At 39.4% G+C, this 13,043-nt stretch overlaps 1 protein-coding gene across 2 annotated transcripts in view; it reads right to left on the bottom strand.

The window, feature by feature from the left end:
* lgr4 (leucine-rich repeat containing G protein-coupled receptor 4) overlaps positions 1 to 13,043 on the bottom strand; it is a 31,970-nt gene that overhangs the window by 7,671 nt on the left and 11,256 nt on the right. Inside the window, exons 3-9 of one of the 2 annotated variants that reach the window (XM_051379815.1) lie at positions 8,546 to 8,617; positions 7,559 to 7,630; positions 4,272 to 4,487; positions 2,574 to 2,645; positions 1,016 to 1,084; positions 407 to 478; positions 99 to 170 (exon numbers count right to left, since the gene is read on the bottom strand). In XM_051379815.1, coding sequence (XP_051235775.1) covers positions 99 to 170; positions 407 to 478; positions 1,016 to 1,084; positions 2,574 to 2,645; positions 4,272 to 4,487; positions 7,559 to 7,630; positions 8,546 to 8,617 — 645 coding nt within the window. The remainder of the gene's footprint in view (positions 1 to 98; positions 171 to 406; positions 479 to 1,015; positions 1,085 to 2,573; positions 2,646 to 4,271; positions 4,488 to 7,558; positions 7,631 to 8,545; positions 8,618 to 13,043) is intronic. The other variant, XM_051379816.1, reaches the window with a different exon arrangement.

Raw genomic sequence — 13,043 nt, 5'->3', positions numbered from 1 at the left:
TACACATCAAAGCATGTTGGTATGGATGAAACAAGGACTCTTCAAAACACACTTAAATTGCTTTTTTGTCAGGAGTCATGCCTGACAGCGGGACTTACAGGGAGTGCAGGTCAGACAGATTCTGGAAAGCTGAAGCACCCACGAAGGACAGGGGGTTGTCATAAAGATGTCTGGGAGGGCAGCGAGAGCAGAGGGGGAGAGTTCAAAGCGAAATTATTTACTATGCGAGAATGGCACCATCTTCTGGACATTCATCTACTGAAGACTCACTCGTATCACGTATCAGCTAATGCTGTATGCATGCTTCTCAGAAAGCATACTGTACATTGTGCATTGTGCAAATTTGAATTATTAGTGTACTATGTCTGCTTCTTAGTAGTGTCAGTGAATCAGAGTTTGACTTTACATGGTTCGCAGCAGAGGGTTGTTATGGAAGGCCCCTTCAGGTATGGAAGCAATATCGTTGCTGTGAAACCCCCTGCAGGAAGAATGTCAGGGAGACAGCGTAAAGACACTTTGCTATGTGAAATCCAACATATGTTAAGTTGAAATAAAAATGACAAATGAAATAACATACAAAAAGGCATTGACAGTTCCAGTTCAGTTCCTTTAAATGATTAATCATCAGGAAATAAGACTATTCAATAAAGCACGTCGCAACATGTTGCAAAAGATTTAAACTAATTTGTTTCACTTTAATCAATCATCACATCTACTAGATAAGAGCCCAGACAGATAATTATGTAATAATAATACTATAATAAATAGGATATGTGTCCTTTTTTTACCTGAGGTGTCTGTATGAAAATAGGAATTTTAAAACCACTCAAGATTTGTATTCAAACAATTCACTGAGACTTATGAAAAATTAGGGCAGGTTACTAATGTTTTTCTACTTTGCATGTGTGCTCTAGTTTTCCTCTTATTTAGTTCATAGTGACGTTGTTGGGTCCTTGAATTTAGTGCCGGTACAAAATGTTTCCCTCATGGAGCAGACACAGGACGATGTACTCACAGTTCCTTGAGTTTGGGCAGGGCTTCTATTGCTTTGGGAAAAACCATCAGGTTGTTGAAGTTAAGATCTCTAGGATGAGACAGAGAGAGACACACAGGAAGTCAGCACTGTATTATCCTTCCACTTTGCAGTAACAAATCCATCTCTCTAAAACACATTCATTTACATTAAAAGTACAGTCAAACAAAAATGTTTACAGTTAAACATTCTCTCTGTGACTGCTGTCAGTACCAAGTCACACACTAATTATTAATACCTAGGATTACTAGTATTTTTATAGTCTATGTAGTATGATTAACTACATACAAAACAGAGTAAAACAGCAAATCCTCACATTTGAGAAACCAGAATAGGCAAATGTTTGGCATTTTTGCTTGATAAATGACATAAATGATAATCCATCATAGTGATATTAAGATTTCTGGCAGTTTACCAGTATTTTTTCCTTTTGCATGACTCGGCCTTATAGTTTTATAGTGGCTTATTCTACTGTCAGGAGGGTTACACAGAATATAAAAACATTTTAATGCCATTGTGGGTGTGCAGAAAGTAAAACATTTATATTGTGGAAACTGCAAAAAATAAAAAAGGATTCCCAACAACATTGCTTTCTTTTCAAGACAAAATATTTAAAAATAGTTGCATAAACTGACATAAAATGCTGACATATACAGTATAAGAGATATTTCTCAAATGTTCTATTGCACAAGTAAGAAACAAATCAAATATCACTTAGCACCAATCCATCACTAATCAAAAAGGGGTTGTCGTTGTAGCAAAACATGAAGCAACACAAGCAGGCCGGCAAATTTAATTATACAGTACCCACACTGACAGCAAAATAGGTTTTTAACCTGTTTTGTGTTAAATGCCTCTGGAGTGCTGCTGTAAAACTGCATTTGACCGCCAGTATTTTGTTCATGTTAGCAACGTTTGGAGCCTAAATCTTTACCAAACCTTCCTGTCACAGCAACTCAACCTCCTCTCTCCACAGATTTGATACAAAACACAACAGAACGCCATAGGCTATAAAACACCATTGTAAACCATTGCAGAAAAGCCATAATACAGGACTGTATCCCTGCCTTTACTAATTTGTGGCTACATGTGCAGTGTGCTTTGTTATTACATTAGAAAATGTAAATACTGGCTCAACCTGAGTACCTGCAGATATTTTAAATGTTTCAGATTGAGATTCAGAACAAAAAAGTACCAGGACATCCCTAGTACCCTGTAAAGGTCTGTGTGTTGCATAGTAGCGGTTTGCCATTAGGTAAGGCTTGTCACTAAAATATTTTTCATAGCTGTGTGGCAGGAGGAAGTGAACAGTGGGAGGGCAGATTTGATAACCATCATGTACTTTGCTCTATTTATCCTAGAGCAATTAAAGGAGGAAGTGGACACAATGATGTCTGGAGGACTGGAGCAGAGGTGGGTGGGGGAGCTGTTAGCACACACAAACACGAGCACAAACACACTCAAACTGACACACACACACACACACACACACACACACACACACACACACACGTCAACTACTGTATGACTATGCACTTACAGTGTCTCCAGGTTCACAAGTCCAGCAAAACAGTTATCTCCTATCTCCTTAATTCTGTTGTTATGGAGATGCCTGGAAAATCAAAAGCCGTTTTAAACAGACATATATATTCATATATTTTAAACCATGACTACAGAAAATAATCTTTCACATTCATCCAGTGTCGTTGTGCAGCTTTTGTTAAAATTACCATAAATAATTTAAAGACAGAGTGCGTTTTCAGAATCAGGTGTCGGTACTGTATGTGTATATGCAGAAGGCTTTCCTTGCCTAATAGATTCAAGGTCTTTTCTTCCTGTTTATCCTGACGTGTTTATACTAACCCTGCAGCAATACCACTCAGTGTGTGTGTCTGTGTGTGTGTGCGCGCTTGTGTGAATGTATAACAGCAACATGTTTGCAACAATCCCTCAGATTCGTAATGCACAGCATATTGGTAAGTTCCTCTTGTTGAAGGTTTTAGCATTTTCCACAATGCATAAAACAACAGGATAATCTTGATTTTAGCAGTGCCATTAACATTCAAATTCAAACCCCAAAGGCACAGTTCACTGCAAAAGTGCTTGCATGCAAAAAAAAAAAAAGCAGAGCATGAGCAGCAACCCATTTTGTTGACTTATTAACTGTAAGCAGTGGAAATAAATACTACAGTATGTTTGTGTTTGGAATCTGATTTGCAGTCGCTCGGAGGAAACATTCAGAGCTCAAGCAGAACATAAGGAGAGGTACTTTGCATTGATTTGTTGTGACAGAATAATGTAGATGATGTATGAAAAACTAAACAGGAATTACAGCTTTTTTAATTTAGAGGGGAGCACTAGCAGTACAGTGATATTTTACCAGCTGGATGGTAATTACACAGTCAGGTAGTTAGGAGATTTTCAAGTTAGTTAATTTGAGAAATTACCCCAAAAATTCCTAAACATGAATTTGAAAAACTCATTATACACCATGGCTCAGGAAGAGACATGAAAACTATTACTGTATAGTCACACTGCACAGAATTTGCATGTGTTGGCTTTCAACTTGAGAAATATCCTCATCTACTTCACACCCAGTGACTGTCACTCTTCAGCTACTCCCTCAGGTCATTTTAGTAAACATCATGTTCTCAGTCAGTGTGCCCTGGTTAATTATGGCTTTTAAAAAAGTAGACCAGCAGGTTGTTCCTGCTGACCTATTTAGTGTATAGGTCTATAAAGACTACATGCAAAGTTACCCTGGCTGTTGGTGACGTTTAAGGACTCTGAAACAGTTTATTTCTAAGATGTTGTAGCTTTTAAGAGACGTCTCACTAAAGCATTGATTGATAAAATGCCATGGTGTTTAATTGTCTAAATATGTTTCTAATGAATCCAGTCCCTGATGGTTTCTCAACATGGCAACCTATCCTTTTATAAATTTTGTCCTTCTGGGTATTTCTCAGTTTTGTTTAGTGGTGGGGTAAACCACCATACTGTATTTGATTCAGGTTTATATTGACTATGAATATATTATTTTTAGTGCACCTGAATTCAGCTCAGCATACACAGCTGAATACACTGGAGAGTTTGGTGCCTATGGTTTTTTTCATCCACCTTGCACATTGCGGCAAAACCTGATTGGTGAAGTATTGTGAAACAAATACAAACATTTTTACACTACTGCGTTGATTATTATCCTTAACCACAATATGAACAGTAGCTTAATATAACTTACAGCACAACTAGACTGGTGAGGTTTGCAAAGGCGTTGTCTGGTATGTATGAGATACGGTTGAGCGCCAACGTCAGAGCCTGAAGGTTCGCCTGGTGTCTCAGGGAACCGATGGGGACCTCCGTCAGGTTGTTATCGTCCAACCAGAGGTGGCGCAGCTGCTGAAGGCCTTCAAAACTGTCGTCTGGAACTGTAGTAATGTGGTTCGCATCCAGGCGACTGCACAACAGACACAAGGAAAATTATGTGTTAAATCAATGTAAGACAAAAACTAAGAAAAATCATACTAAATGTATTTTACAGATACCATATGAAGAACTTTTTAACTCAACTCCATCAATTTTATTGTCACTGTTCCAGGTCATGGTGGATTTGGGGTGAGCAAAGAAGCAAACAGCCTGTACCAGAAAGTTCTTCTTGGAGCCCCAAATCTATTGGTTGGATATGTGGAAGTTATTTACTTTTGGTCTCTACCTAAAAAGCAGGTAACCGCACACTAAGCTCCAATTATTTTATTTTATCAGCAATGTTTCAACCACCACTTGGTCTTTTTCATGGCATTGAAAGGAAGTTTTCTTCCTTCTTTCTTCTTTCTATGCACAGACCAGCACCTAATTTTGATGCACTCACCGGACAACTTGTGCTAACTCTTCCCAAATCAGCCACACACAGTGTACCACCAAAAACAGGAAGAAGCAGGAGTGCATTGAATTGCATTGAATCAGTCTTTTCATTGCAGAAGGGCAGAAGCTTGACTTCTAGATTCTGCTGGACTGCAAACTCTCCAGGACTCATCTGATTCTTTGGTCATTACCAACATCTTGTGACTTTAAGGTTTGAAAAAAGGCAGATTGGTAAAAATTAAAAAGGGCTTTACTCTGTGGCTCCACTCCCTGTTTGCAAGCACTGTCCAGTACAATGGCTGCATTATTGAAACCACTGCAATGGTCTAACTCACGGTCTTCTTTTACCCTCACTTCTGAGAAATACGGAAATACCTGAAAGGTCAACTCTCCATTCTTCAAATGAACGACACACATCATACTTCTAATTACCCCTAGGAGGATGACACAAAATGTTTATTTGGTTGCTGTGGTAAATCTGATATATATATAGTACTAGAGATCAGCGATCCTGCAAACTGATGTAATTCTAATCAGAAGCCAATAATTTTGTGGTAAAAACTGTAATATTATTTATTTAAGCAGTATTATGAATGCACAAGTGTTCTTTTCACCATCACCACACTGTTTTCTCCAGCTATCCTCCCTCACTGAGTGTCTCGCCCTCCCTCAAAATTCCTCAAGTGTCTGGGCTGGAAGGAAAACAGTCTTGATTGACATTTAGCTCTCTAAGGCTTTAAACAAACCAAGTCCTGGCTCTGCCAAAGCATATTACTTCAGCTACAGACCTTAAAATCCTCACAGAGAAAAGACATCTGTTAAATAGAAAGAAGAGAGGAAGGAAAAAAGAAGAGGGGAAGGAAGGGACAAGGGGAGGGATATAGAGGGGTGATAATAGCTGAAAGCTGGATTTTCAGCACGTTTCTCCAGCTGGATCCATTCCTCCATTAGTCCCTGTCAAACTCAAAGGCACAGTGCTGGAGGGGGGTGGCACAAATAGAGCTGTGTACATATTATGGTCTCAATGAAACTGACATTCAGTAGTTGCAAAAAACAATGCTAAGACTGAGGGCGAGAGAAGCAGGAAATTGCGAGAGGGCTGATAGTTACGAGTAAACACGTAGAAACACATAAGCTCCTGGAAAACCCAACAATCCAACATAAAAACAGAAATGTTAGCTACAGATCTGCTGAATAAGATTGACCTACATTTGCACAGGGCTATTGCTGGGCTTAGTGCACAACAAACACTGCAGCAGGAATAAAGTATGTGATATGAGTGGAACCGCCCCTAAATGACATCAACAAGGTCTCAACTGTTATGCAGTCACATATTAAACAGGAACATTTAAACAATCTTGGTGAACGACAGCTATCTGCCTGAATTTGGTACAGTTGAAGAGATTTGATGCTCAATGTGACTGGGTCTTTACCAGGAACTGTGGTGTAAGATGATGAGTACCAGTTTGACAAATTGTAACACAAAATATTTTTGCATTTCTAGTGTGATCTTTTGTTTTAAAAGTTCCAGTGTGTAACATTTAGGATGACAGAAATAGGACATACTGGTCCTTTAAATATAGCACAAATGAAATGTTTGCGTCAAGTGTATTTGTCATAAAGTCAGGATTTTTTTTAACAAGACAAAGAGTCAACAGACATTTTAGCAGCTCAGTGCACAGCGGTGTTTGAGCTAAATGCTTCTAGCATACATGCTGAAGTTTAGCATGTTAGTATGCTATCGTTTACTAATTTGCACGAAACACAAAGTACATTTTAAGTACTGAAACAATTAAAGGGCAGTCCATCCAATAGTTGTTCAGATGTTTCACTCAAAACCACAAATGTGAACCGCATGGTGGTGGCACTGGAGCCATCCTCTGGGCACGAATAAAAAATTCTATGGCAAACCAAAGTACTGATCTCAATTCTACACAAACCTTTAGTGCATCTAGTCCGTCGTTTCATTTTTGCATAAATTTGTTTGACAAATTTTCAGCACCAAACGTTTAGATCTTTACATACATTAATAGATAAACTTCTGCCGTACTCTTTATACTATCTTTTTGATGAACCGTCTAGAATGTGGTTGTTAGTTTGGCACAAACACTATGAATTCCACTTTGGATAGTCGGCTGTGTAAATACACTGCAGTGCTTTCTCTGACAACCGCACTGATGACTGCAGCGTATCTTCCTGTCCAGGAATTCAGGACAAAATAGGTTTCCCATCAACTGCAACTTCTTGAGAAAACAGCAGCTATTCATAAAACTCACTAATAGGGCTGGTGTGACATTTTGGTTTGAGACTAGCAGAGAGATTTCTTACATGTACCAGCACCACCTCTTCATCCAACAGCAGAAGAGACAACTCAAAAGAGACTGCTGCTGTACGTCCTCTCTCCCATGTTTGGCAGTTTAAAACTAATTGAAACTACATTAATCCAACAAAATATCTGACCAGTGCGGGGACACTGACAAAGTATCATTATAGTCTCTGCTGAGTGTTTCCCTAATACAATGAATAAAAGGAATACAGAAAGGCACACTTGAAATTCAAAGGCTCTCTGAGTAGACAATACCGCACACATGCGTATGCATGCATATAAGCGTATGCATATAAGTGTGTGTGTGTGTGTGTGTGTGTGTGTGTGTGAGAGAGACTTACAGAGACTGTAGAGAATGAAGGTTCTTCAGGGCTGCACTGGGCACAGTCTTGAGTTGATTATTCTGGAGCATGCTGAAGGTAAAATGGTAAAATTATGATTTCAACTTAACTCACAACACTTCTACATTCAGTGCTAACTATGTGACTGAGCTTTCTGAAGGTCTTCTCTGTGTTGTTGTTAATGTGGATCCATGCTGGTTACGGTCATTCCCTTTGGAAGAGAAACATGCTTCATGGAGTTTAATTCTTCCTGTCTTAATGTTTGCAAACGGAAACAAATACAGACAGACTCACAAACAACACATCACTTTATTTAGACTTAATTCTGTGAGTCTTTGGTTCATTAGAAGCATGTAAATGTGTGTATGCTTGTATAGTTACAGTATTTGTAAAAACGGACCCAAATCTGATGTGAATAGGGGTTTGTTAGAGCTACATGTAGTAAAAAAGTGTTTTCACTGGAGTAGTTTTAAGTACTGGAACAATGTGAATGAATCACTTGATATAATAAGTGTATTTAATGCCGCCATCTGTTTGTGTTTTCAGTCCTGTAACCAAGACCTCACCTGTAGATCAACAGAACTTTGAACTTTTGGCCTGGTGCAGGATTGACAGTGCAGCGCTTTGTGTGTCGCTTAATGTGTTCGAGTTTGTGCAAGCGCACTAGGGTGTGCTGCCCAATGTAAATTAAGCAGAACTAATTTTTACTCAGGGCTTGAATGCAATGCTCTGTTAGGGGTTTTCACAGCCACTGATACTGTTGAGGCAGGGTTGGAAAAGAGCATTTTGTCTATTCGAAGGAAATGTAAATTCTACAACTATGCTTAGAGTGGCAATAACTGACAGCACAAAAATGTTAGCAAAAACAATAATGCAATATTCACTCTGTCCCCCAGTGTGTGGAAAACTTCACACTGTCACAGGCATGTGTGTGTGTGTTTGTGTGTGTTGACAGTGGTGGTGGGGACAGGGTGGGTGTATGCTTACAGGACTTTGAGCTGATGGAGTCCAGACAGGGCTTCGGGGTGGATGAATGACAGGTCATTCCCCGCAAGTCGTCTGTGGTGAGAGAAAGAGCCAAACATTTATTTTTGAAATTTTTTATAAATGTTAAAAAGCTGCAGGAGCTATTTCTGCATATAAAGAACACACCATAACAATACCACTGAGTATATTTTATTTCTGAATAAAGCAATGCATGTCGAGAACGTCTTCACACCCAGCACCACAGTAGATTAGGTTCCAGCTCTGATACTGAACATGGGGCCTCGGGTGTCAAAGACATGAGTCTGTGCCATGGCCTGTTGTCACTTCGTCAGTCACCCACAAGAGATTAGAACTGTTCCTGGATATCCCCTCCTCAGATCCTTTTCTGAGCCCCCCAACCATCACTCCTCTTTGCTCCCTTTAGAAAGAGTGAAAAATTAATTCACCCCTCTGGGGTTGATACAAGCTATATTGCCTTGTAACATTTATCACTGGACATCTATTTTAGTCCCTACATTAATTACTTGAGGCTGAGGGGACACCTCCCTTTCCTGTTAGGAACAGGAAGTGTATAGGAAATAGGGGTGTAAATAAGCATGGGACAGGCGGACTGGGACACACAGCCCTAGTATACTATCTGGCCAGAGAGATTAGCAACACATTTATCACTCTGCAACGTGAGTCAGGCCAAGCTGAATTCCCTGCAACGAGAGCAGCTGGGTGTGAGCATGAGAATCAAGGCTGTGTTAGAAGACCACGTACCTTTCATGTAGACTCAAAACTGGTCTTTTGTTTGTATGCCATAAATTTCAAGGAATTTTCATCAGAACTTTGAGTTGACAGACATGGATAGCTGTGAGTTCCTGATGAGACTGATAGAGCTTAAGCTGAAGTGAATAACCTGTTCCATGAGTTACTGTATGCCAGTTGTAGGCAAACTAGGGGTGCAAAGATACCACATTTTTTCAGACCGAATACAGTATTTATATTTGGGTACTTGCAGATACTGTGTGCCGAAATGAGTCCTTAATAATACCATTACAGTTATTACAATGACTTTAAAAACATGTTTTATTTTCATCAGATGTTTCTCACTTTCTTTAACAAATGAAATGTTGCTAATGTAAAAATTGCTTAAAATATCTCCAAACTGCTGACATTGATTCTCTTCCGTCTACCTTCAAAACTAAGGAAAGGTTACGTAACATCATGCTGCTGTAAATTGGTATTGGGTGGGGTTTTATGATTCCATATGCTCAGTATCAGACCTGATACTAGTATCGGTATTAGTGAATCACTAAGGCAAACAGGAGTTATGAGGAGGCTTTAACCTTCCTCAAATTAATGCAAGAAAAAGCAAATGCTGTGATCCACGTTTTCTACATTTTTGTTTTACCATTTTCTGGTTTGACTGGTACTTTTTTAATTATCTAATTCTGTTGTGCCCTCTTCTTCTGCAATGGTTTAATGGCATAATGATGAGCCAAACAATGAATCAACTCAAGATATTCCTATAACAGAAGTGGTGACGCTACATTTAGATGGAAACCAGGTTACAGTCTCAACAAACTGCTAATAAATTTCTATGGTCTCCATCTACCACAGAAATGGAAGTGACAGAGTCAACTGTCAAGCAGCCAAGAAACCTGGTGTCACAGAAGATAGTTAGCCCAAATAGACTGCTTTAAATGCTTGAATTTGAATACAAATCTTTCTATGCTTCTAAATAATTGAAAGCTTCCAAGAGCTTGACAGGAGAACATGTAAGTAAAGATTACTGTGCTGTATTTCTATTCAAATTTGAACATAAATTTAGAAGATGCTGAATGTGAAATGTGAAAAAAATATGTCTTAATTACGGGCCTCTACCAACAGTAGACCAACTACTCCACATTAAATGAAAATGTCGGCCCAACACAGGCCATTTACTGTTTGATTGATTGTGGCTGACCAAAGCTGTCATATTTAAATGTGAATGCTCACCAGCTTTATAGAAAGGCTGTCAATTCAGGTTGACTTGGCTTTGAGACAAACCCAATGAACAACCTCCAAAGCTGAAGTCCACAATTCACAATACCACCACATCAACCAATCCATGTGAACATTCATATCTATACTGAGCCACAATTTGTCAAGAGGACGTTTTAATTCCAAGACATAATGTACAGTTATAGCCATGACTGCAGTACAAGTTGTCACACGCATATGTACGCCTACAAATTAAAAATGACACGAATCTTGTCTGTGGCTGTTGAGTCATTCTTTTTCTTTTTCAACAGATCGTGACCAATGTGGCTAATTCAATATGACTCCTTGAGAACTCGCACAACCCTGACCCTGCAGTCACTGACACAAGCCTTTAACCACCACATGCATGCGTGGTTTGACAAATCATTCAGATATCCTTCACATTTCACAACATAAAGAGCTTCTCCTCCTCTTGCATCTTTCAGCAAATTCACTACATGTCCCCCCAGGCTTCAACGAGGACAGAAGTATGTGCTAAATCTCGCTGAGGAAAGGCTAAATCCTCTTCTTGTGCAACACCACTCCCACAGGTCTACCTTTGTCAATAGCAAAATCACAAAGAGCACTGCAGTGCACTCTGATAGCAGTAAAGGTCTAGTTTACCTCTGGAAAAGAAAAAAAAAAAAAGCATTTGGGCCTCAATTTTGCTGTAACAACACAGGCAACCCCAAACAAGCTCCCCTCCCCCACGGCATGCTCTCACATGTACCATACACACCTTTTTGCACTGTTGGTATAGGTAGTTGTGATGATAAGGCTGTTACTTCATTTCCTATGTTCACGTTGGCAATGAAAATGCCGAGATAAAAAAATTCAACAATCATGTAACTATAATAGACTTGTGAAGTGGGAGGAGCTATTTCAGGCGCCTCTGGTTCAAGAAGTAAAAGTCGCATTTTCCCACATACAGCGTTGCATAGCTTACTGTTGGAGCTCTTTTAAAGCTTGGATCAGTATGAAACTTAACAATTAACTAATTAACTGTGTTGCAAAAATAATTCTTTGATAAACAGTAGACTTAAATATAACTACTGTTACAATTACTGTTATCAAATAAATTATATCTATATGGATTTCATGGAATGTCATTCTAAATAGCAAGAAATAGAATAATCTTTATTGTGTACATTTCCTACAAATGGAAATACCATGTGCTTCACAAAACATTGAAAATAGACAAGAAAATACTAAAACTTAAAAAATGATCTAAAAAAGATAAAAAATAACACTTAATAAATTACAATAAATGTTTTTAATCATTCGGTCAACAAAATACAACATATGGACAACAGAAGACTGACCCAGGTGTCATTACCATACTTCACTGTAGATATATAAAGAGCCTATCAATCACAGGTATTTTCACGAATAAAAACACACTGCAAAGAAGACAGAATACCTGTCATCACGTCTGCTGAGCTTTGTAGTGCCTTTGGCAAGAGAGAAAGAGAGTGGAGGTGATTGCGTGACTACGGAGGAGGTAATATTCCCCTCTCGTCTCCACTCCTGTCCTGTATGAGGATGGTCGGCTCTCTTTTCTCTCCCTGATCTTTTTCTCTCAACTCTTTCTTCCCCTGTCTTTGCCCTCAGGGCTCATGCTCTGGTTCACTGACACTGCTACAGCCCTAGAGCGAAAAAGTCATCCACCAAAGTTCACTGAGACAAGCTTGCAGATTTGTTCCCAGAAAAAAGGTTAAACAAACACACGTATGAACTATGGGTACATGTCAATCAAAATACCTTTCTTCAAAAACAAGAAACCAATCAAGTCCATCCGCTATGATAATCTAAGACAAGAAATAAGTAGAAGCAAGACTGGGTGGGTTTTTTAGCCTTGTTGCCATGGAAACCATTGTTTTGCCCTCTTCCTTCCTGCCTTGCATTCCTCCACACAATGCGATGAAAAGTAAATTGCCTTTCGACAAAGCAGACTGGAGTGGTGTATGGAAAAGAAGAGGGTGAAGACTTGGCCGGCTGAAAGATGCGCGAGAGCTGAAAAAACAGGCCTGTGACGGGCCAAGTGGAGCTGGAACCGCTGGAGCATGTTCACTCACTGGTCATTTTGTTTTCTCAGGGCTGCATGTTACCTGATATCAGGTAGACAGATTTTATCGCTGCCTCCCAACAGCACCGAGCCAGACAGCGGACTATTTAAAGAGCGAAAGAAATAACAAACACCCACTAAGATTAGATGTACGCCACTCAACAAAGCCCCAGAGCAAAGATGTGTTGTTGCCACCCTGATAATCCCTTAAAAGCAAAAATCCACACAGGATGTCACATGACTGTAGCTTCTATACATGTTGTCTCACCTCACCTTTTATAATTGAGCTTTACTGCACCTATTACAACTGCCCTTGCTCAACTCTTGAATGGTGAGTGATTCGTAACCTCACCTCACGTAATGCTGTGCTTATCTTCTTCAGCTGAGAAGAAGGGCATGTTGTGCACCTATACTGTGTGTTTTGCA

Source organism: Dicentrarchus labrax, unplaced genomic scaffold, assembly GCF_905237075.1.
Source record: "Dicentrarchus labrax unplaced genomic scaffold, dlabrax2021, whole genome shotgun sequence".
In the NCBI taxonomy this organism is placed as follows: Eukaryota; Metazoa; Chordata; class Actinopteri; family Moronidae; genus Dicentrarchus; species Dicentrarchus labrax.
The sequence above is the reverse complement of the archived record's forward strand: the minus strand, read 5'-3'. Positions and strand labels throughout refer to the sequence as shown.